Raw genomic sequence first — 24,016 nt, forward strand, 5'->3', positions numbered from 1 at the left:
GTCTTCGTCGTCTGATTAGACCAGAGAAACGTTTTGGTTATCTGAGTCAAATGTTTACGTTTCGACAAAATAACCTTTACTTTAATGGCTATTGCGAGGCTGCCAATTAAGACAATCGATAGCGGAACACATTTACTAAGCGCCATAATTACAAAGGTTTCTTCGGTTATATTATTAAAACAGACTGAAAAGTAGTTGTCTGTATCAACGGATTGTGTGTTTGTAAGTCTTATTTTGACATACATAGTGTCAAAGTTGTAAAAACAAAATATTTTGTACATAGCCCATGGTAACCAAGCGACATAGATTGATAAAGTAATGAGTATGGCATACTTTTTGCTAACGATGAATCTGGCTTTTAAAGGCAAATACACTATCAATAACCGGTCTACAGTGATTAGCATATAGGTGGACGAAAAAACGAGCTGGCCCCAAAGTCCTATAAAAATAAAGATGATTTCAAATATGTCAAAAACTGGATCAATCTTTTTTAAACAAAGATATGCGTTGTATCTGTAGTAAATGTCGCTGCCTTTGAGGTATTCGATTATTTCGGCGACATTCAGCGACATGATTTGCTGGAAAATTCCTGCCACTATCATTGACATCAGGAACACGTTGCAAGTCTTTCTTATGCCATCTTTATGTAGTATGACCGCGCACATCAAATTCTGACCTATGCCTACCATAGACATAGCTGGATTCACGTAGCATTTCATTATGTCCAGAACTCTCTTGGCAAATGTAGAAGTCTGATTGCTGGTCAAGTGAGGGCCACACGTTTCTATTTCCGCTATCTTTCCCAATGTTTCAAAAGACACATTTAAAAACGCTTCCGGTCGGCCGTTATCAAACGCATCCACAAATGTGTACACGTGAAACACTGCAAATGTGTTGTAACTAAAACTCCGCAACATCTTCACTATTTTTAGTTCGGCCAGATTTAAAAAAGAAAGTGCTAAATTAATTTGTTTTGTAATTTCCGAATCTCGAACAAGAAATGATTCAAACCATTTAGCATTCTTAAAAATGATGTTGCCGAAGTCAAAGGAATCGTTTTGAAATATAGTCAAATTTTGCCATGAGCCGAAAACAAATTTTTCTTTAACATCCAAGGTATTAGAGATCTGGGAAGAACTATTCTTAAAGTTTAAGACTTGCTTTTTACCAATTCTATTATTATGCAATGCACTTCCGTTAGAATAAATGTTTTGTGAGAATATAAAGACTAGTGTAGAATTTAATATTGAACTGTTAATATAATTCATTTCTGAAGTAGTTTCAAAGAGGCACAGGCTAGTTTTGAAATTAATGTAGCTTTAATTTTTCAAAGTTGTATTTCTTTATGGTATGTTTATTTGACTATCACGTTTATGTTAAAGGTTCGCTTGACAGTTTACTGAATTAAATTTATATTGTCTTCACATTGCTATGAATACAATGAATGCAAATGATTTGAAAAGAAAGTACTTTAAGTAAAATCTGAATTGAAACAGCTCCTCAAATTTCACAAGTTTTTATGTCCATGAAATTTGTCTTTGTTAAAGAATGTAGTTGCTCTACTCACAAAAAAAAGATTTGACTGCAAACTTCAACTTCTTTTATCTGAACTGTCTGTGGCTTAGGAAGTAATTCGTTTTTTTAATTGTAAATTTGATTTGCATTGACATTTGACTAAACAAAACAAGTCACGGAAATTTCAAGAATAAAAAAAAAAGCAAGGTTGGATTGGATTTTGAAACAGACAAATAATTACAAGACTTCACAGCTGTTAAACTGGCTAAAGAAAGTTAGTCACCTCACGTGATCAGACGTGACCTGTTTCCGGTCCTAATTACATAGCTCAAGTAAAAAGTCAATACTATTTAATAAACGTTTTCCTTAATTAATCTCGATCTTGGCTTTTCCAGATAATACCAGTTCATGACTTTAATACTATTAACACTACCACAACTTATGACCTTATATAAATGAACATAGATTTAATCATGGGCGTAGCCAGGATTTTTTTCAGGGGGGGGGTTGAACCACAAGAACCTCCCCGGCTACGCCCATGGATTTAATACTTGTTTTGTTTTTTTGTGTTTGTTTTATATGTAATAAATTAGACCAAAGCAGAGGCGCACTTACAAGATGGCGATTGGCGAGTGGGGCAATCATCCCAGACCTTGCGCCTTAGAGGGGCCAAACAATAAGGACAATATTTTGTCACCGTAAGTCCATTCTACATATATTCGTGACACTGACGTGACAATCATCCAGGGCCCCGCGCACTGCTAAGGTCGCCTCTAATATGTCATACTCTAAACTATGACCAGAGGGTCATTTCCGAACCTTAAAGTAAAACTATCCATTATCTATTATCTATCTATTATTTTTGCAAGGGCCCATACTACCGGTTAAAAATGATTCCACAATTTTTGGCGATGATGTGACCGTTGACAGACGTAAAGGAAATGTATATGCACCTCACCTACTTCCGGTATATACAAACTAAATGGGTATCAATCTAACTATCGTCCGTGGGCCATTTCAGGCCCTTGGAATGGTACTATCTGACCATCGAAATACTTCCCATAATGCATCACAAACACCCTGAAGAAAAGTTACTTGGAATCGACGACTATTTCAATCGTTGATGTGATCCTTGAAACAACTCTAGGAAATTAGTGTGGCCCTTAGGCTGAAAAAGATTTGGCATCACTGAAGAAGCCGAATAAGTATGTCTTATAATTTCATCACATTGTATTGTTATTTGTCGATTTATGTTTGTAAATGATCACTGGGTGAATTACCTTAACGATTGATGTTTGTTTTACAAAGATTGATCCAGTTTTTTGACATATTTAGAATCATCTTCATTTTTACAGGACTCTGGGGACAGCTTGTGTTTTCGTCCATCTATATGCTAATTACTGTAGACCGGTTATTGATAGTGTATTTGCCTTTTACAGCCAGATTCAGCGTAAGCAAAAGGTTTGGTCTGCACCGTAATTAATTAGCCTATGTGATTATAATAAAAATAAAAATAATTGTAATTATAACTTTTAAATTGCGCTACTTTCAGGCTTATAGCATGCACAGAGCGCTTTGGTCCAATCTCATTTGTGGATCAGTAAACGGAGGGGGGGGGGGGGTATCTGGGAGAAGGTTTTCCTTACTGCCATTCGGCGCCCAGGATTGTTCACATTCATGGCCTGATTTACTGAGTACAAGACTATGATGTATAAAGCTGCCCAGAATCTCGTCATTAAATTGGGGAAAACACACTTTTTAAAAATATACTTTTGGTGTACGCTTTTTTTTTTTAATTTTTGGTTAACACTTTTTAAAAAAATATATTTTTGGTTTACATTTAAAAAAAAAAAATATTTTTGGTTTACACTTTTAAAAAATATAATTTTGGTATACACTTTAAAAAAAATATTTTTAGTATACACTTTTAAAGATATAATTTTAGTTTACAGTTTTAAAAATTGTATTTTCGGTTTACACTTTTGAAAACTAATTTTGGTTTACACTTTTTAAAATTATTTTTGGTTTACTTTTTTTTTTTTTTTAAATGCATTTTTGGTTTACCCTTTTTAGCGGCCCCCGTAAGGGGAAAAAGCCGCTATTAGGTTTGTGCAAAATGTCCGTCTGTCCGTCTGTCCCTCTGTCCGTCTGTCACACTCAGATCTCGAAAACTAGAAGAGATATGAAAAATATTAGTTCATCATTAAATGCGGCTTGAAAAGTTTAGGTGCAACGGCTACTTTTGGTTTTCTAAAAGCAAACCGTTTAATTTATAAAATTAATTATGCAAGCGATTTTTTCATAAAAAAAACACCAATTCTAAAACAATTACGTAAATGTAAGGGAGGCAATGTTACAATATGCCAACAAAGATGGACAATTTTTGTGTATTTTCAGTATCACTAAGTCAAATATATTTTTAAAATGTACAGGAAATGTTTACAACAAATATAAATAATAGTTAAAGATGTTTTTTCTGGTCAACTAGCTGCTAAAATTAAAAGAAAACATTTCTGTTTGTTTATAAAGGCTAATAATGCATTTTGTATGTAAATATCACGCACATTTTTTTAATGGACTTTTTATGCAGCGATTTTCGTGCAGAAGCGTAACGTCGCTACATGACCAGGTGCTAAACCAATTCCTTAAACTTTTTTTAAAAAATCAGATTTTATTTATTTTTTGTTTAGTGCCCCCATCCGAATAAAAGAAGATTATTTTTGTGCGTTTAGTCTGTTGGTCGGTCTGTCCGTCACGATTAGATTAAAAAAACTAGAACTCTAAAAGCTATTGAAAATCTGATTCACACTTTAATGTTCCTCCCGTAACATCTCAATAGTTTTAAGTATCTAAAAATTGATTGTTCCGGATTTTTTTGTGCAAAACTAATCAACCCCAACAAATGTTTGTTTGCTCTTCTAATTTATATTACATTCAATTTCCATGCTTAAACTTTGCAAAAACACATTATCAATAATATGTTGTTCCGTTTTTTATGTAAATAGCATATTAATGCTAAATCAAAATCTCTATACTGACTTATATTTCATTAAGTGTAAAAATGTTCCGGATATTGTTTTATAAAACATGAATTATGCCTAATGATTGTTTGAAATCGCATAATTTACTAATATTACACTTATATTATTTGACAATGCGTCACTATAATTTGGTTATCAATATCAAATTGTTCCGTATTTTCATCTTCAAACAAATTTTAAAAATATCGACAATAGGTTGTTCAGGGCTTTAAAAAAAAGTAATTTACTAGAATTGATTACTGAAAATTACTTTTTAGACATTTAATTTTTTTACTAAAACATAACATAGAAGTTTTGTAATCGATAAAGAAAGTTCCGGATTTTGTTTCTTACAAATCGTCGCCAGAAATTTCCGAATTTATTTAAAAATCTACTAACGCCAAATAATTGTTTGAACTCCCTCTTCTAATTAATAAACAAATAATCTTCTCATTAACGAAATAATGTTTTTACGGATTTTTATGAAAAATATTTTAACTCACTACTCTCTTACAGTACATTTAACTTTCTACCTAAAACATTAAAAAATCTAATTATCGTTAATATTATGTTCCGATTTTTAAGGAAAACAGAATCCAAACACCAAAGTAAGGTATGAAAATCTCTCCACATGGCTGTAGTACATCTAATTTTTTTACGAGACCATCCAAAAAATTTAATTAACGGTATTTCATTTATCTGAAATTCTCTTTTTCTTTTACTATTTATACAAACATCCGGAACAATCTATTATATAAACTTTTCAATTGTGTTCATACCTAAAAATTATTGCGATGTTTTGAAACGTAGAATAAAGGTTAATCAATTTTTAATAACTTTTAGTTGTTGTTTTTTTTATATCAAGATGACGGACAGACCGACTGACAGACAAAACGCAAAAACAATGCGGCTTTGATCCTTTTTAAATAAATTCTATTAGAACTCAGTGCACCAATGTCTATGAACCCTCGTTAAATATCTCATGTAAATAAAGACATTTTTTTTTTGGTACCAGTACTAGCCTATTGTGAGGTAATGGAATTTTTTTTCTTTGACGTCATATGAATGGACTCTTTAAATGTAATGTTAAAAGAACGCACTCGGTGCACCAATGTCTATTAACCTTCGAAAAATTGCTTGTATTAATGAAAACATATTTTAGTCTAACTAAGCCATGTGACGTAGTGTTTTTTTTTTCCTTTGACGTCATATGGAAAGAATTCTTTAAAGAAATGCTAAAAGAACGCACTCGGTGCACCAATGTCTATGAACACTCGATAAAAGGCTCGTAATGATGAAGGCGATTTTTATTCTAGCTAGGCCGTGTGACGTAGTGTTTTTTTTTTCCTTTGACGTCATATGGAATGAATTCTTTAAATGAAATGCTTAAAGAACGCACTCGGTGCACCAAAGTCAATGAACACTCGATAAATGGCTCGTATCGATGAAGGCGATTTTTAGTCTAGCTAGGCCGTGTGACGTAGTGTTTTTTTTTCCTCTGACGTTATATGGAATTAATTCTTCAGATGAAATGAAAAAAGAACTCGGTATAGTAATGTTTATTAAGCCTCGTTATGTGACTCGCGTTTAAAAAAGGAATGATATCTTGATTTAGATCTAATCTGGATTTTTTAAACTAGATCTAGATTTTTATTACAGTATATCTAGATCTGGATTTATATTCTAATTAAAATTATTTTAGAGTCTATATCTAGAATTTCTAGATCTAGTTTAGACTAAAATAGACTAGATTAAGATGTAGAATTTCAATTTTTAAACTTAAAGTGTAAAAAAAAAGTGTAGATTTTCATTTCCAAACGTTTTGATCAAGATTGTAATGTTTTAATATACTAAAACTAATCTACTATTTTTTATTTAATTTAAATTTAAATTTACGGCAAATGAATCTTTGAAACATTATTACTTTTGACCATCGGATGGCTGCCTGGTCGTGCGGTTTTCGCGCTGGACTGTCGTTCAGATTTATGGATGGTCCAGGGTTCAAACCCTGCCCGCTCCCATCCCCCGGGAGGTTTGGACTAGGAAGTAATTATCTTCAACTCTAAAGGAACATCCGAAACATGTAAAACATTTTACATCAAAATTAAATCACCTCTTGAATATTATTTGCGAATATGCAGATCCGACAGGGATCCGACTTCGACGGGGGCCGCCTCTGAGTTTTTGTAACACAAACTCTCTTTGTAATCTTGTTAAAATTATTATTGGTTTACTTTTTTAAAAAAAAAATGCATGTTAGGTATACAGGGAAACAAAAATATAATTGGTTTACTTTTCAAAAAAATGTATTTTTGGTTTTACACCTTTTGAAAAATATGTGATTGGTGCTAATGTGTGTTGAAAGAGGAAGATAGAGGAGGGTTCAAAGATAAACATCAACTGTTATTTCCTCTTTATGAGAGAGGTATGAACGTGAAAGTATTTCTTCTGTATTTCTTATTTCTTCTGACAACGGCTTCATATCCTATACTCTTAAGCGAGCTATTCTTATGTGTATGTATGTATGTATGTATTATGTATGTATGTATGTGTATGTATGTATGTGTATGTATGTATGTGTGTATGTATGTATGTATGTATGTATGTGTATGTATGTATGTATGTATTATTATATTTAAAATTTATTACTAAAACCGCTTTAACGACTTTTCTTTAAAATTTCAAGGTATAGGTATATAAATGAGAAAAAAAATTCTCAATTCATTGGCCTAAAGGGGAAAACTCGATGTCGACCGTTATATTGGTTTGAAAATATTTCATTATCGAAAAATTAATTTTGGCTAGAATGTTTTATGAATGAAAATTTTCCACGAAGTCAAAGGGGAAAAAAACACCGCTTACGTCACTTACGTACAGCAGTAAATTAAAAACTAAAATTTGCATACATGAACAACTTTTATTGAATCAATATACCTAATTAAACATTTGCGCACCATCTTATTGTAGATTATCTACACGGCTCTCCGCGATTAAAGTGTAAACAATTAATAAAATTTGAAAAACACAATCACCAAACATAGCTCTGCAAATTTTATTTTCATTTTTTTCTTCTATAGTTCCATTATAAATTATTCCATAAAAAATGAATGTACTAATTGTTTGTAAACGTCTGTGCATTAACAGAGCGCTACGGTCCAATCTATGGTGAGGGGAGTACCAAATGTTCTAGAAAAAAAAAGGCGGAGTTAATTGTTAAGGTTACTTCCGTGATAAGCTAAATTTAGATGCAGCCAGACTGCTACGTGACATTTATCTATATCTATCTATATCTATCTACATGTTTATTTATACATATTAATTTATGCTACGTGACATATATCTATACCTATCTATATCTATCTATATTTATTTATAAATATTAATTTATGCTACGTGACATATATCTATATCTATCTATATCTATGTCTATTTATACATATTAATTTATGCTACGTGACATATATCTATATCTATCTATATCTATGTCTATTTATACATATTAATTTATGCTACGTGACATATATCTATATCTATCTATATCTATGTCTATTTATACATATTAATTTATGCTACGTGACATATATCTATATCTATCTATATCTATGTCTATTTATACATATTAATTTATGCTACGTGACATATATCTATATCTATCTATATCTATGTCTATTTATACATATTAATTTATGCTACGTGACATATATCTATATCTATCTATATTTATGTCTATTTATACATATTAATTTATGCTACGTGACATATATCTATATCTATCTATATCTATCTACATGTTTATTTATACAAATTAATTTATGCAACGTGACATATATCTATATCTATCTATATCTATCTATATCTATGTCTATTTATACATATTAATTTATATTTCCATTTCCTACGCTATTTAGATGCTCACACATTGTCTCCACATTTGAACGTTCCTTACTTTTTTTTTTCTTTGTTTCCTTGATTCAAATAAAATGTAAATTTATTTTATTTTTAAGGAAATTAATGGGGAATGACTCATCTAAGCGGGATCACTCCAGACTCGGATCTGAAATGGTAAGATCCACAGAGATCTACCAAGGAACTGCTTACCGTTACAACTCAACTGACTTGGAAGAACTTAAAAAAGATACTTTAAAACTGAAACTAAGTCTGAGAAATTTTATTGAAATTGTAGACGGCATCCTCAGCTTTGACGAGGATGAGGACGAAAGTGACCAGCATTTGGAGACCCGGCTTCTGTTCAAGGTCAAACACAACCAGACTTTGATCCACACAATAACCAGAGACCTTGAGAGGCAGTCCAAGATCTTCGACTCTCAGAAAAATGAGGTTCTAATAATCCTGGTAAAAGAAGTGGTCTCTATCGTAAACAGCTACACAAATAGTTTGTTAATGGCCATCAAGCGATATAAAAGACAAGCTTTAGATTCAGAGGTGCGGTGCAGCTTCGAGCACCTCCGATCAGGGGTGCACGCGGAGCCCCATTTCATCAAAGTTACAGACTTGGTGTATGACATCATCAGCGAACACCAGGACGTGGACGCAATGTTGCTGCAGCTGATGTCGACAGAGACGGAGAGACAGGAGCTGGAGAGGGGCGTGGTGATGATGTTGGTGTATGGTAGACACAGTCTGAGATAACATCTACTAAATCCAATTTGTTCTTACATCCAATCCACCTTTTCCCATTTCAAAATACAATATCAGCTTTGCTGGATAAGAATTGATACAATTCTTTTACAAAACGTTGATTTCTTAACTGTAATTTATTTTCATGTCTGTAATGAGATATTTAGCTACCACAACAAAGAAATCTCTCAATTATTCAGTATGTTTTTTTTATTTGTTTTATTAACTAACTCTGCATCTGTCATGTCTATTTGTATTTTTTAAAACTATTGTAATCAAATTTCGCATAAAATTCTCATGTTTAATGGCAAAACATGAATCAATTTTTAAAAAAATCAACCAATTAGTAAATCAATTATCGTAATAAATTAATTTTCTTTTTATTTAAAAATTGTACTACAGTAAGGGCAGATAATTATAAGCTCGTGCGTTTTAATATACGCATTGTTTAAACAAAAATACTATATATTATTTTCAAATTTTATTAATGAGATATTACAAATGTAAATTAATTAAAATATATTTGTATAATTTATTAATAAACTTTTATCGTTTATCAATCTTTGCAAAGACAAATACTTTATGTAGTTCAGTTAAAACTATAAAAAAATGTCTCACTATTATACAATCAGATCTCACAAAAAGTAGTAATTTATATCTCTATATCATATGGTAGCGTAACATACGGTGCTTCTATACTCTTTTCTATTGTTTAAGCCACGGGTGTATGACGCTCCTTATACCTGGTCCTTCCCTGTCCGCTCCCATTTCCCGTGGTCCTGCGAGAGATTTGGACTAGGAAGTTAATTATCCTCATCAACTCTCAAGGAACATCCAAAAACATGGAAAACATTTTTTTTTTAATTTTAATTATTGCATATTACAAAACAAAAAAGGTTTCGCCATTTCTAATCCAGTTCTCAGCTGTCTAATTTTTCAATGATTGTGTGCCTTCACTGCTATACATATATCTATATGATTTGGTATGAGCTATAGTCGAAAACATTGACTTAGATCGATCCATAACAAGAATACCTAAAATCTATAATCATTTTTGTGCTATATGTTGTAAATTAATGACCTTTTTTTTCCTTAACGTTGTAAAAAAAAAAAAAAAAAAAAAAAAAAAAAAAAAATTCAGGTGCAGTGGCGTCACTAGGATGGGTGTCAGCCGGTGCGGTCAGCTCAGGGTGTCACCCCCTCCCCCTCATCCCCCATTAAAAAATAGTTTTCTTTTTGTTTGTTTATTGAGCTGTAATACATATAGTTTATAAATACCTACGTTATTTGATTGTTCAACAACTATAAAATGAGTGTCAATCAAATTTTAAACTTCAGTTGTAATTGTATCTAAAGTTCACTGGGTTTGAGTAGTCATGTGAAACTCCGCACTCATCCTTAAACTGTGCAATGGAAAACATTGTCATTAATCTACAGCACGATTTTGCAACAATGCAACCATAAGTAAATTGCAGTGTTGTTTTTTTTCTCGATTTCAAACTTGAAAACTTATCATTAACTTGATCAAATAATGTCTTTAAAGATTTCATTTTTAATAAAACTACCCGTTGTGATAGTGTCGTTTGTTCCTTTGACTCAAAGAGTTCTTAATTTTAGTTTTTATAAATCCTTTTTCACATGACGCCAAACATATATGCAGATGTTTGTTAAATGATTTAGAGATATTCTATAAAGTCTTAGTAACATGAATCATTTACTGTCAATTTTTAGCGGCCCCCGAAAGGGGAAAAGACGCTATTAGTTTTGTGCGAAATGTCTGTCCGTCTGTCCGTCCGTCCCGTTTAGATCTCGTAAACTAGAAGAGATATTGAAAATCCGAGTTCACAATATTTTAGACCATTCAAAGTTCGGCTACTTTTTTTTTTCCTGAAAGCGAAAATTCTAATTTTAAAATCAATTGTGCAAGCAGTCTTCTATAACAAAAAGCTAATTAGTATGCATTATATGTTAGACCTAATTTAAGACGAATATTAATCTTATAAACATCATTTTCGTGAACACTTTTCTATATAGCGGAAATTTTTTTTTATTTATTATTATTATTTTTTTTTTTTTGAGGATTCGAAAATGAGATCGAACCTTTTCAAAGAAATTAACTTATTTAGTTCGAACCGAGGGTCCCGGGTTCGAATCCTGGTGAAGACTGGGATTTTCAACTTCTGAGTCTACCCAGCTCTAATGGGTACCTGACATTAGTTGGGGAAAAGCAAAGGCGGTTGGTCGTTGTGCTGGCTACATGACACCCTCGTTAACCGTAGGCCACAAAAACAGATGAACTTTACATCATCTGCCCTATAGACCACAAACTAGTTAGGCCAGGTTCACATCTAACTTTACATTCACTTTCACGTATTCTTTGATCTGCGGGACGGTTGGGGCACTACACAAGATCTGTTAACCTTCTTTCTCCATTCTTATCTCTCATTTGTCTTTGATATAATTTCATTCGGATGTTCTTTCTGAAAATATTGAAGCCTACCTGGGTGGACCACTGGTCGTGAGGTTTGCGCGCTGGACTGTCGTTTGGATTTATCGACGATCGAAGGTTCAAACCCTGCCTGCTCCCATCCCCCGTCGTCCTGCGGGAGGTTTGGACTAGGAAGTAAACTATCTTCAACTCTGAAGGATTATCTGAATTATGTAAAACATTTTACTTCGGGGGCCGATTTTGAGTTTGTGTTTCCACACAAACTGTCTTTTGTAACCTTTCGATCTCTTCTCAGTCATTGTATTTCTGTTTGAATGTCGCCTTTTGGAAAATCATCATATACGCCAATGTTTTGAAACTGACATCTACAATACTTCGTCGGTTGTTGAACTAAAGAATTTCTGGTTGGTTTGCTCCAAATGTATCTGCTACATCACTGATTAATCCAAATGTATCTGCTACATCAATGGTTGCTCCAAATGTATCTGCTACATCACTGATTAATCCAAATGTAAGAGCTTTTCTGTTGGTTCTTAATAATTTCATGTTTTCTCCATGGTTCCAGACATTGAAGCTGCATTTTCATACCCCTGAAATCCACTCAAGCTTACCCTTTTCTAGACATTTTAAGATATTAAGTTTGTCGGAAGCCAAGCCACAGCGCCCCCAACACAGACATAATACAACATAATACAGATGCACAAGAACACTTGCAGGTCTTCATGTTGAAGGCTGGTGACAAAGACGTTAACCAGAAATAGTTTTGGACAAACACTAAACGATCTGTCAGCGAGAAGTTTCTTGATGAAGGACTTTTCTTCTCCCTTGAATGTGGAGACATGTTGCAAGAACCTTTCACGTCACTTCCTTTTCAATATTTTGTTGTTTTGTTGATTTTGTTTTACATGTTTTAGTTGTGACTTCAAAATAGCCCAAACATCAAAACAGGACGGCCATGGCGGGCAGGAGTGGGCGTCGGTAGGGTTTGAAACCGGAACTCTCGAGACGACACTCCAGAGCACATAACACATGAATAGGAGGCCATCAAGTGTTAAGCCTTACTATTTTGGTCTTATATTAAACTAATGTAATAGAGTTATTAAGATTGCGATTATATATATATATATATATATATATAACGAACCAGGGCCGGCCCTAACCATTGTGGGGTGCTATGCGAAACGGATTGCGCGGGGCCCAGTGTGGGTAGGGATACGGATAATAAGTGAAAATTAGGATTTTTTTTATTTGAAAATAAATTTGTCTTTGCATTTTATTCATACTTGACTAAGTACAACATCACGATCAAATTAACTTTAGTTTAAGAGTCTTATGTGTAGCGAGGTCACACAGTATTTCATCGAAATTCTATTTCCTACAAGAATTACCAAATGTTTCAATCTATCTTCGAGAATTGTTGACCTCAAGTAATTCTTCATTAGTTTGAGGCGCGAGAAGCTTCTTTCACTAAATGCCACAATTAAAGGTATTGTATAATCCCGCTTTTTTTTATCGCGCGTAGGATTGGCATTTTCCATATTGAATGACACCCCAAAATGACAATTTTGTCTATATTTCAGGAGATCTTTATGAGTTTTCAAAATATTTGAAAATAAATTCCAGGACTTTTTTGTATATTTTGCAATTTCACGAGCTTTCCAGGAACTCCAGGGAAATCAGGACGCCCGAGGAATTATAATTTATAATATGGTTTAATTTAATAATTGACACATAACTAGGGGCATATGAAAGTGCCGGGGACACTGCGGTCGCATATGTTTCAGTGACCTAAGGCCGGACCTTTATCGAAAAAACTTAGCTTCATCTATCATATCTCATGAGATTAAAACCCAGATTTAAGGGGAGTGAATCTCGTTTGGTCTGAAGTCAAGTAAAATGCTTAACAAGCGCAAGCAACAATATTGCACCATCGCTGTGAAATCTGAACGCTTGCTTCTTTTAAAGAAAAATGAATGCCAGTGCGCATGCCCCCTGATTTTGTCACCATTGCATTGTGAAACTTGGTCCACATATTTATTTTAATACAATAGTTAGTTTCTAGTAATGTTATAAGTAAAAATCCCAAGAGTGGGAGAACTAACTCTCAAATAAACTCTGCACTCTATCCAGAAGAAATGAAGAAATTAATTGTAAACAAAATAAATGAGAAATGGACGAGCTCTCATCCAAATCACAAGAAAGATGACGCTTACTATAAGCTATCCTGACAAGACCAACGTCTAATCTTTCGACTCAGGACCGGACACAACAGAATGCGACAACACATGCACCGGAAGCTCAAAATTGGAACCAGTGAAATCTGCCCAGGTGGTGTATCACCAGAGAATGCCGACCACGACCTCCAAAACTGCTCTCTCTACCAAGAGGCCCGTATAAGACATTGGCCCCAAATCACCCCAATAGAAAGAAAACTACATGGAGAGGTCCCTGATTTGGAAACCACTGCGCAGTTCATCTCATGTATTGATCTACTAATCTGACCACTCCAACATAACAATGAGAACGATAAAGAAGAAGAAGAAATATGTTGATATTCTGTTTCATTTTGTAACGGTAACATTACATAGAAAATGATTATAGTAGACAAATGTTAAACTATGGTCAATGGTGATAATACATTTATTATAGTCCATCGCAGTTCAATAATGACCACTTTGTCACCCAGGAGGCTGAGGGCTTTGCACTGGGGTTTTGTGTCTCCTCGTGTGGCTGGTGAGACCCATGTGAGCCCGGAATGTTCGGCTGCACACTGGGCAGGTTATTTCAGCTGGAGCTAGTGTCATTGGCCTTGTTTTTTCTTCTGTGGTGTTTTTCTTCTGCCAGCACTGTTCTTTTTTCCTCAGCAATCTGTGCGCCAGTTTTTCACAGCGCTACGACATGATGCTCTGTCATGTGCCTGGGTCAATGCTGAGCGCCTTCAGAGAAGCTTTGAGGGTGTCCCTGAAACGTTTTCTTTGTCCGCCTTGCGAGCGCTTTCCTTCCCTTAATTGGCCATATAGGAGTCCTTTAAGGATGCGTGGTCTTCCATTCTGCAGACGTGTCCTGTCCATCGCAGCTGCGACTGCATCAGCTTTGCAGACCCGCTCTTCGAAGGACTTCAGTATCTGGTATTTTTTTCTTGCCATTTGACATTCAGTATTTTTCTTAGACATGTCATTGATTAACTGGGCGGTTGGCTGGTCGTGAGTTATGCTCGCTGAACTGTTGTTTGGTCGTCTCGATAGTCCCTGGTTCATACCCTGCCCGCTGCCATGTCCCGTCGTCCTGCGGGAAGTAGATTATCTTCAACTTTGAAGGAACATCCGAAACATGTAAAACATTGGACAAACAAAACAACTACTTCTAATTACTTTAGGGACAAACAAGTAACATATGCTAGGACAAATTTGTACAAAAGTTCCTTCTTCCCTAGTGCTATTAGAGCATGGAATGGGTTGCCTGAGCTAGCCAGGAAAACTAGTGACTTGGTAGAATTTAGGTCATTAGTTAATATGAAGGGCTAAATGCATGACGCGTCAGACGTTAATCATCTTCGTTTTTGAAGCAACGTCTGTATTATATAAGATAAGATAAGATATAAAATATTTTTTCTTTTGTTTTAAAGGCTATTCCATCTTTTCCGGAACGACCATACTTTGTAAGAGGGACTTTTTTTTTCTCTTTATAAAGAATGAATGAAAAAAAAAAATGGTTAAGCGAATGTATAAATATGTTCACATATTTTAATGATTAGATTTAGATTTAGACTTAGAAGATGGTGCGCACAATGTTCATGATTATCAATTTATGAAACTCTAGTTCTTAAGCTAAATTTAGATTAATTTCTTTTACATACTTTAAAAAAAAAGGATAGTGGCCATAGTAGAGTCTCCTCAGTATGAATAACGAGCTAGTAATTCTTTTCCCGACGATATAGATCAACTGTCAAATATCTGGGCAAATTGTTGAAGCCGTTTTCGAGAATCTTGTCCACCTAGAAGATTTCCAATTAAAGTAATTTTTTTTTTAAATGCTGGTATAAACCTGCCGTAACCTGGCCTTTCTGAACTTAGTTGCAGTGCAAATAGCAGATAAATCAAGATTCAATTAAGGTAGCGACCCTTGGCCTACTTTAAACTCAGCACTAAGGCAAGCTCTGCATTGGCTAGCCTAAAATGTAGATCAAGCCAGGCGAACTGAGAAACTATAAATAATGTGACTTAATTCACACTCACACTAGTGTGCCTACTGGGGTAACTCAAGCAGAGCGAGGTAAGTTTTTGCAGCCATTTTTCTTTTCTCTTGACTAGCAGGGGGCACGATAGCCGAATGGTATAGCTTCTGAGTTCGAATCCTTTCCTTTACGGCGCTTATATCTAGATCTATATATCGTGGGAGAGAGAGAGATTGATTGATTTGTTTGTGTTAATGTGGGATTTTTTTACCTGTTTATAGTTGAATGTTTACAATTTTTTTACTAAATATTAAAAAAGAATAATCTCTTTATCTAGAATTCAAAATTAAAACTAATATTCTGACCTAGCTCCTACGTAACATTTTCAATTTCTAAAATTTCAGAATAACTACACACTTCACACGGCCATGATCACTCTTGCACTTATTGGGACTGTAGTTCTACTAGCAGTCTTTGCCTTCTACAAATACATGACCGCCAATCATGGAGTCTTCAAGAAAATGGGCATTGAACATCCGCCGACTTCATGGTTCTTCGGGAACTTTAACCTGGCCATAAAGTATGGCGTCTTTGAAGCTCAGAAGATCTTCTACAATAAATACAGAGATAAAAAGGTCATTAAATTCACTTCTATTTTTTTTAATATTACTTTACTTTTTTAGAATCTATATTTGAATGTTAAAGCAATTTTTGTGTGGGTCTGGGGAAATTTGCATACTGAGATTTAGTTTTGCGAAGAGTGGTCGAGAGGTCGAAAAGCTAAGTACGCTTGAGCTTGGCTTGATGGTGGGTATAGGTTCGACACCCGACTCGAGCAAGGTTGTGTTTACTGAGCGCATAAAGGCAGCACGGAAAAACCTTCTCCCAGATACCTCCCCCCCCCCCAACCGGTCCACAAATGAGATTGGACCATAGCAATCTGAGCAAGCTACAAGCATCAAAGTAGCGCTATATTAAAACTATAATTACTTTATTATTTAGCCATGTGCAGATTAAATTTTCTCTCCATCTAATCTTTCCGATAACTATTCAGAAAAGTTCCTATTGAATGACATTGGTTATCACAATTATATATATAGAGAGAGAGAGAAAAAAGAGATAGATAGATATAGGTATATATATATCATCAATAAATAAGCCTACATATTTTATTAAATTGTTTAACTGAAAAAAAAATCTTATCTTATCTTATGAAATACAGGCGTCACTTCAAAAAAGAACATTATGACGCCCTACAAGTCGACCTAGGTCAACCTTGTCTTGCATGATAATCAAAGACAAGTCATTGGTTTTCTTAGCTGACTCAGGCAACTTATTCCCTACTGTAATGCAGTGTTTCCCAAACTGTGTTCCTCGTAAGCCTGGTTTTCCGCCAGGCCTGAATAGGTGTTCCAGGGCTGAAAGGGAAACTTACTTTAGTATCATCATACCATTGACAGTTACCATAAGCAGTAGTTTCTATCTTTTTGAACTACAAATAATAGGTCCAATGAGAGTTTGAGCTTGATATGATACGTAGGTCTAAAATGATTAAGATTTTTAGTACTGGCCAAAATGAGGGTCTATGGCATTCTATTGCTTTTGTTAAATAAACAGTTGTATGACTCTACATGACTATATATGTATGTTTCTATGCTGTTATCTACAGGTGTATGGCTGGTATGATTCTAGAAAACCAGTCATGGTTGTCAGAGATCTGGACATGATTAAGGACATTTTTGTTAAGAACTTTGCCAGCTTTACTGACCGGTACACTCTCTTTGATTTCAACAAGCCATTCCGCGACAACCTGCTGAACCTGAGAGGGGAACATTGGAAGCACGTCCGTAACATTGTCACCCCCACGTTCAGTTCCGGTCGTATCAAGAAGATGACGTCACACATTCACAAAAACACAAAAGTCTTTCTAGAAAACATTCAACAAATGTATGAAACTGGTCAGGAAGTGGAGCTGCGTGACCTCAGTGCGGCCTTCACCTTGGACGTCATCGCTAGCACCGGATTCGGTCTGGAGATTAATACCCTGAAAAATCCCCAAAATAAATTTGCTACAGAGGCACAGAAAGTCATCAACCCAAATCCTGTACTTTTTACATTTGTTCTATTTATACCGGAACTAAGCAAGTTCTTTTCGACATTGGGTTTTCCTATCGTCCCGCAAAAGTCTTTGGACTACTTCGCCCAGGTAGTGGATCAGATTATAGAAGAAAGAAAAAGAGATGGACTCCATGGAAAAGTCAACGACTTTCTAGATCTCTTAATGAATGCAGAGAAGGACGAAGAACAAATGGAACAGAGGGAATTAACAAGATCAGAGTTACATGTAAGTTTAGACAAATCTTTTGCCAACATTCGCAGGCGCACTATCGTATATTCTTTTACATTAATGTTTAGGCTTACATCTCAGATTTTGTTTCAATTTAGTTTAAGTACAGTGAACGTGTACACTTGTGTACAATATGTGTTTTTTTTCCACTTTAGTCAAACTAAACATTAAATTATTTCTTTAGAATTAGGGATAAACAGATATAATGTAATATATGTGCAATACACATGTAAGCCCGGAGGCTGAGTGGTAAAGCGCTTGCCTTTCTAACCCAGGTTCGAATCCTGTTGAAGACTAGGATTTTTACTTTTGGGAACATTTGGGCACCTCTGAGTCCACTCAGCTCTAATGGGTACCTAACATTAGTTGGGAAAAGTAAAGACGGTTGACCGTGGGGTATTAGAATCAGATAAGATTTACATTATATGCCCTATAGATTACAAATTCTGAAAGAGGAACTTTATCTAGCTATTAATTCAATATGTTCCTATACTAAAATTTACTTTAATACAAATCTAATTCATAATGAACATAATAAGATTTGTCTTCGAGTTCAAAGATTAATGACGAATGCAGTATTTCCCGTTGCAACGCAGCCCCAGCTTTGACCTACATATTTTGCCACATCCAGGGCCATAATGAGCATAATTTAGCCTTCAATGGATAATCCAATTAGAAAAAGAAACAACTATTTAAAATTTTAAAACAGAATGAGCATAGTGCAAACTCCATGAATGATTGTAGAATTTAGATGGCAGTTTTTCTTTTTTTTTTTTTTTCACGTTTTGTTTTGTAAGATGGTATCAGAGAAAGTTTAATAGGCTTCCGAATCTGGAGTCCTGGGTTCGAATCTTGGTAAAGACTGGGGTTTTGAATTTATTTCGGGATTCTTAGGGCGCCCCTGAGTCCACCCAACTCTAATGGGTAGATGACTTAGTTGGGAAAGTAAATGCGATTGGTCGTTGTCCTGGCCACATGACACATGACCTTAACATCGTCTGCCCCATGGATCGCAAGGTCTGAAAGGGAAACGTTACTTTCTTTAATTTTACTGTCTGTGTTCATAATTTTATTTCATTATATACTTTTCTTTAATTATCTCCAGGCTCAGGCTCTACTATTTATTTTTGCTGGCTTCGACACAACGGCTACAGTTTTATCATTTACTTTGTTCTTCCTGGCCATGAACCCGGAAGTTCTAAAGAAGGCTCAGCAGGAAGTGGATGCCAAATGTGGACAGGGTCTGCCAAATTACGATACGGCTCAAGCATTGACCTACCTTGATATGTGCATCAATGAATCTATAAGAGTCGCCAGTCCGGCCATATTCATCAATAGGAGATGTGTCCAGGACACCAACATTCAAGGTATTCACATCCCAAAAGACATGATCATCCTCATACCTATCTGTGCTATACACTCTGACCCGGAAATATACCCTGATCCTGACAAGTTCGATCCTGAACGGTTCAATTCTGAAAACAAAGCCTCAAGACATCCCTACGCTCATTTGCCTTTCGGCCAGGGGCCAAGAAATTGTATCGGGATGAGGCTGGCACTGTTGGAACTGAAGATTGTCATGGCAGCCATATTACAGAAGTTTTCCCCTGTACCTTGCAGTAAAACAGTCTATCCAATCAAATTAAGTAAAGTACAGCCCAGAGCGCAGGATGGATTGTGGGTAAAGTTTGAACAAAGAAAGAAGTAATTGAAAAGTACTGAGGAATTGATCTTTAGTATGCCCGTTTTTATGTTTTGGCGCATTGACTTTAAGAAGAAAGGGAGTTATTGAAAGTAATTGATAAAAATGATTAATATCATTAAGGATATTGGTCTTATAATTACGCTTGTTACAAAACAAAAGATTATTATAATAACGTGTGAACTGTACATTAGAAGAGCAGTTTTACTTAATCATTAATTAGATTATTTCAGTTACATTTTTATTCAATGATTAAATTGCCAAGGAAACAAAAGAGCTAGTGTATCTGTTTTTTTTTGTGACTGTTTCATGTTGAAGTGATAGATGTATTGTTATCCTAAATGTGATGGTCAAATGTTGAAATGGTGCCCCGAAAATGTTAATGTTTATATAAAAATTATGCTACCTTTTTTTAACAATGATTTTCTATGAACATGTGTCCAAGTGGAGTTTGTTTGTAGCTAATTATCTCAATTGCATCATTTTGAATTTTATGAAGTTTATTTGTATTTAAAACGCATTTACGGTTAAACATGGCTGAAATGATAAAATAAAAAATATATGCTAAATGGATGCGTTGTATTGGTAAACATTGAAATGATTTTTTTCTAACACTAGAAGTGGACATTAGTCTTTATGTTTGTTGTCTATATTAAATGATCTAGCATGTGTTTGCAGTGAAATGTATTAAGTCATCTAGGACAGAACTTACGGACTAGTTTCAAAGTTTTCTACTGCTACCGAAACAATGCAATCTTTCTGATTTTCTTAACTCTTTCTCTCCGTAATTATTTGTCCACGTTTCGAAGGAATTCTTCAGTTTGCTCATTACTATCTCACTCCCCTGTTATGATTAAGACTCAATAGCTTTGTTGTTTGTTATCAGAAAACGTTGTATTTGGTATAGAATTGAAGGGAAATGCCTGCTCTTTTTATAAAACACAAAGTCAACTTTATAAAATTAAACATTAATTCATTTTAATGAGGTCAAAATAAACGATGGTATCGACGATCAGGAGAGAAAGAGTTAAGAAATTTTAGTGTCAATTTATTAATTACTCAAAAATTATATACTGAATATCGTAGCTTAAATTTGCGTCTCTTCCCTTGAGTGCATGCTATTTGCAGCTACGAGAACTTACATTGATTCTTTTATTTTGCATTGTTAAATATGAGCATGTTTAATAGTCAATGCTGAGCCCAAAACAAGAAGTTTCCAAGTGACCCTTTTTTTTAAGGCAAGGGAATAGAACGCGTGCGCATTACCTGAAACCTAGCTGGATCAAGAATGACCAACGTACATGGTTAAAGAAATGCAAACTAAGAAAATACTGATGATTTACAGACCAACTGAGAATCACGCTAAAGTAATAAATACAATTTGTCACATATTTATAACATTTCATTGACCATGTCAAACTCTGCACTCTATCCAGAAGAATTGAAGAAATTAATTGTAAATAAAATAAATGAAAAATAGACGAACTCTCATCCAAATCACAAGAAAGATGACGCTTACTATAAGCTATCCCGACAAGACCAACGTCTAATCTTTCGACTCAGGACCGGACACAACAGAATGCGACAACACATGTACCGGAAGCTCAAAATTGGAACCAGTGAAATCTGCCCATGTGGAGTATCACCAGAGAATGCCAACCATGTCCTCCAAAACTGCTCTCTTTACCAAAAGGCCCGTATAAGACATTGGCCCCAAATCACCCCAATAGAAAGAAAACTATATGGAGAGCTCCCTGATTTGGAAACCACTGTGCAGTTCATCTCATGTATTAGTCTAGTCATCTGAACACTCCAACACAACAATGAGAATGAAGAAGAAGAAGAAAATTGACCATGTCGAATTGATTTCTATTTTGGCCAAGCACATTAGAATTGTAGACTCTATATAAAGTTAGTTTTAATACTTATGCAATGTTTACTTTATACATCATATACAATGTATAATATAAACTTATATTAAATGTATATATAAAACGATTTGTGACAATGACATTTTGCATTCATCTATTTTTTTTCTTTTAGATTTAGAGCATATTATATAACATTAAAATGTGAAAAAATGGAGTATATATATTTGTTTGTGCTTGGTTTATATCTGTCTGTTTGTGTGCCTTTCTGTTACCGAAGTCCAAAGTATAGTTTAATAAATTCGCAACAGGCCTCGCTACGATGTTAATTCTGTGAAGGCTTCACGCTGTCTCTTATGCAACTAATTATCTAGACTCTAGACCAGTGTTTCTCAAACTGTGTGCCGCGGCACACTAGTGTGCCGCCGAAGATTTGCAGGTGTGCCGCGGGAGTTTTCAGAACGCCACACGTGCAGCGTTACCCAGGTCTGTCTACTATTAAATTTTTATTTTACGTTACGATGACATCCCCACTTACAAAGACCAGCAATAGTAGTGGATCGCTGCATAGTGACGGAAAGGTCTGTTAGCTATTCAGGTTATGAAATAGTTCACTATACATATATTATTATAATGACTCAAATGTAGGCCGCCTTAGCTGACGCACAGCAGTTCTTGAATTGGTAACGATAATAATAAGCGATTAGTTTCATGTAAAGTTTTTAGGTGTATGTTAATAGTAACAAATTATCACTAAGCGTTATTTATTATCCATGGAGAACTACGCTAGCAAGAATGAAACTGCGAAAGCGTTCAATGAAAAGCAAGGAACCAAACGAAGGTACAATGAAGATTACATCGGGTATGGTTTCATATCTTCTGGACCTGAAGATGTTCCATTGCCTTTCTGTTTGATCTGCAATGCAACTCTGAGGCGCTTGCTCCAAGCAACTTGAAGAGACACTTGGAAACAAAACATCCAGCTGTAAAAGCGCAGCCGAAGGAATACTTCGAAAACATCAGGGCTCAACAAACGAAACAAGCTAAGAAACTTACGAACTACCTAAAGCTGCCAGAAAAGGGATTGATTGCAAGTTATAAGGTTGCTCAGTTATTAGCAAAACGCAAGAAAGCACACACACACACAATCAGTCATTGCACCAGCTTTAGCAATAGTTGTTGAAACTATCCTTGGACCCGATGCCGCGGAAAAAGTTAAAAAACCCTAACCCATCCTTTGTCAAAAGAAACTGTCACGTCAGATTTACAAGATCAAGTCTGCGAACACTTCGACGTGACTGACGATGAAGTGTCTCTGCTGTGGTCTCTTCAAGTTGATGAATCCACTAACGTTAGCGGCAAAGCTAAGCTGCTAGCTTTTATTCGGTTCATAAAGGATGAAAAATGTGTCAACGAATTCTTATTTTGCAAAGACTTACCAACTACGACCAAAGGCGAAGATATTTTAAAAGTGGTGAACGAAAACATTTTGCTATTCAAACTACAGTGGAAAAACTGTGTCAGCGTTTGCGCCGATGGCTGTCTTCCATGCAGGGAAATAGAAAGGGATTCGTCACTCTTGTGGGTCAAGAAAATCCAAATGTATTAGTTGTTAACTGCATGATCCACAGAGAAGCTCTTGCCTTCAAATCTTTACCGAAAGATTTGATGTCTGCTCTGGATCAAGTGAATGAAGTTGTAAACTTCATCGAATCTCGACCGCTTGCATCCCGACTTTTGTCTCATGTATGTGAAGCTATGGATTCAGACTACAAATGTCTCCTGTATCACACCAACGTTCGTTGGCTCTCCAGGGGAAAAGTGTTAAAGCGTGTGGTCCAGCTCAAGGCTGAGCTGATTTCATTCTTGGAGACTGAAAAAAAAAGACTTTGGATCTTCTATTCATGACGAGATCTGGTGGGTTACGGTGACATTTCTCTCTGATTTATTTGACAAATTAAATTCATTGAATTTAAGTCTTCAAGGACCATCGGAAACCATCATCACTGTATCCTAAAAACTGAAGTCATTTGGTGAAAAATTGTCTGTGTGGCAGAGTAAGATCTCGAAAGGAGTCTTCAACTGCTTTCCTACTTACAATGAATTTGCTTCAAATAAAGAAATCACCTCCGAAATTCTTGGCTATTTGACACACTAGCAGTCAGCATTGCAGCATTACTTTCCAACAGTAAAGAGTATGGATGGGTCAGCTATCCATTTGGAAACAATGGAGCTACAAATCTGACAGCTGAAGAAGCATTGATTTAAAAAACGATGCAGTTCTTAAGTCAAGTTTTGCCGAG

The 24,016-nt window shown here is 35.1% G+C and overlaps 2 protein-coding genes across 2 annotated transcripts; both read left to right on the top strand.

The window, feature by feature from the left end:
• The first annotated feature begins 2,144 nt into the window (after positions 1-2,144).
• LOC129928345 (uncharacterized) lies at positions 2,145-10,747 on the top strand. Its single transcript, XM_056042407.1, has 2 exons — positions 2,145-2,213; positions 8,540-10,747. Exon 2 carries the CDS (start codon positions 8,547-8,549, stop codon positions 9,183-9,185), a length of 639 nt encoding a protein of 212 aa, XP_055898382.1. The 5' UTR covers positions 2,145-2,213; positions 8,540-8,546; the 3' UTR covers positions 9,186-10,747.
• A 5,006-nt stretch (positions 10,748-15,753) lies between these two features.
• Positions 15,754-21,860, top strand: LOC106066214 (cytochrome P450 3A24-like). Its single transcript, XM_056042815.1, has 4 exons — positions 15,754-15,894; positions 16,201-16,431; positions 17,466-18,140; positions 19,249-21,860. The coding sequence occupies exons 2-4, from the start codon at positions 16,225-16,227 to the stop codon at positions 19,849-19,851; spliced, it is 1,485 nt and encodes a 494-aa protein (XP_055898790.1). The 5' UTR covers positions 15,754-15,894; positions 16,201-16,224; the 3' UTR covers positions 19,852-21,860.
• The last annotated feature ends 2,156 nt before the right edge of the window (positions 21,861-24,016 follow it).

Source organism: Biomphalaria glabrata, chromosome 9 (assembly GCF_947242115.1).
Source record: "Biomphalaria glabrata chromosome 9, xgBioGlab47.1, whole genome shotgun sequence".
Lineage (NCBI taxonomy): Eukaryota > Metazoa > Mollusca > Gastropoda > Planorbidae > Biomphalaria > Biomphalaria glabrata.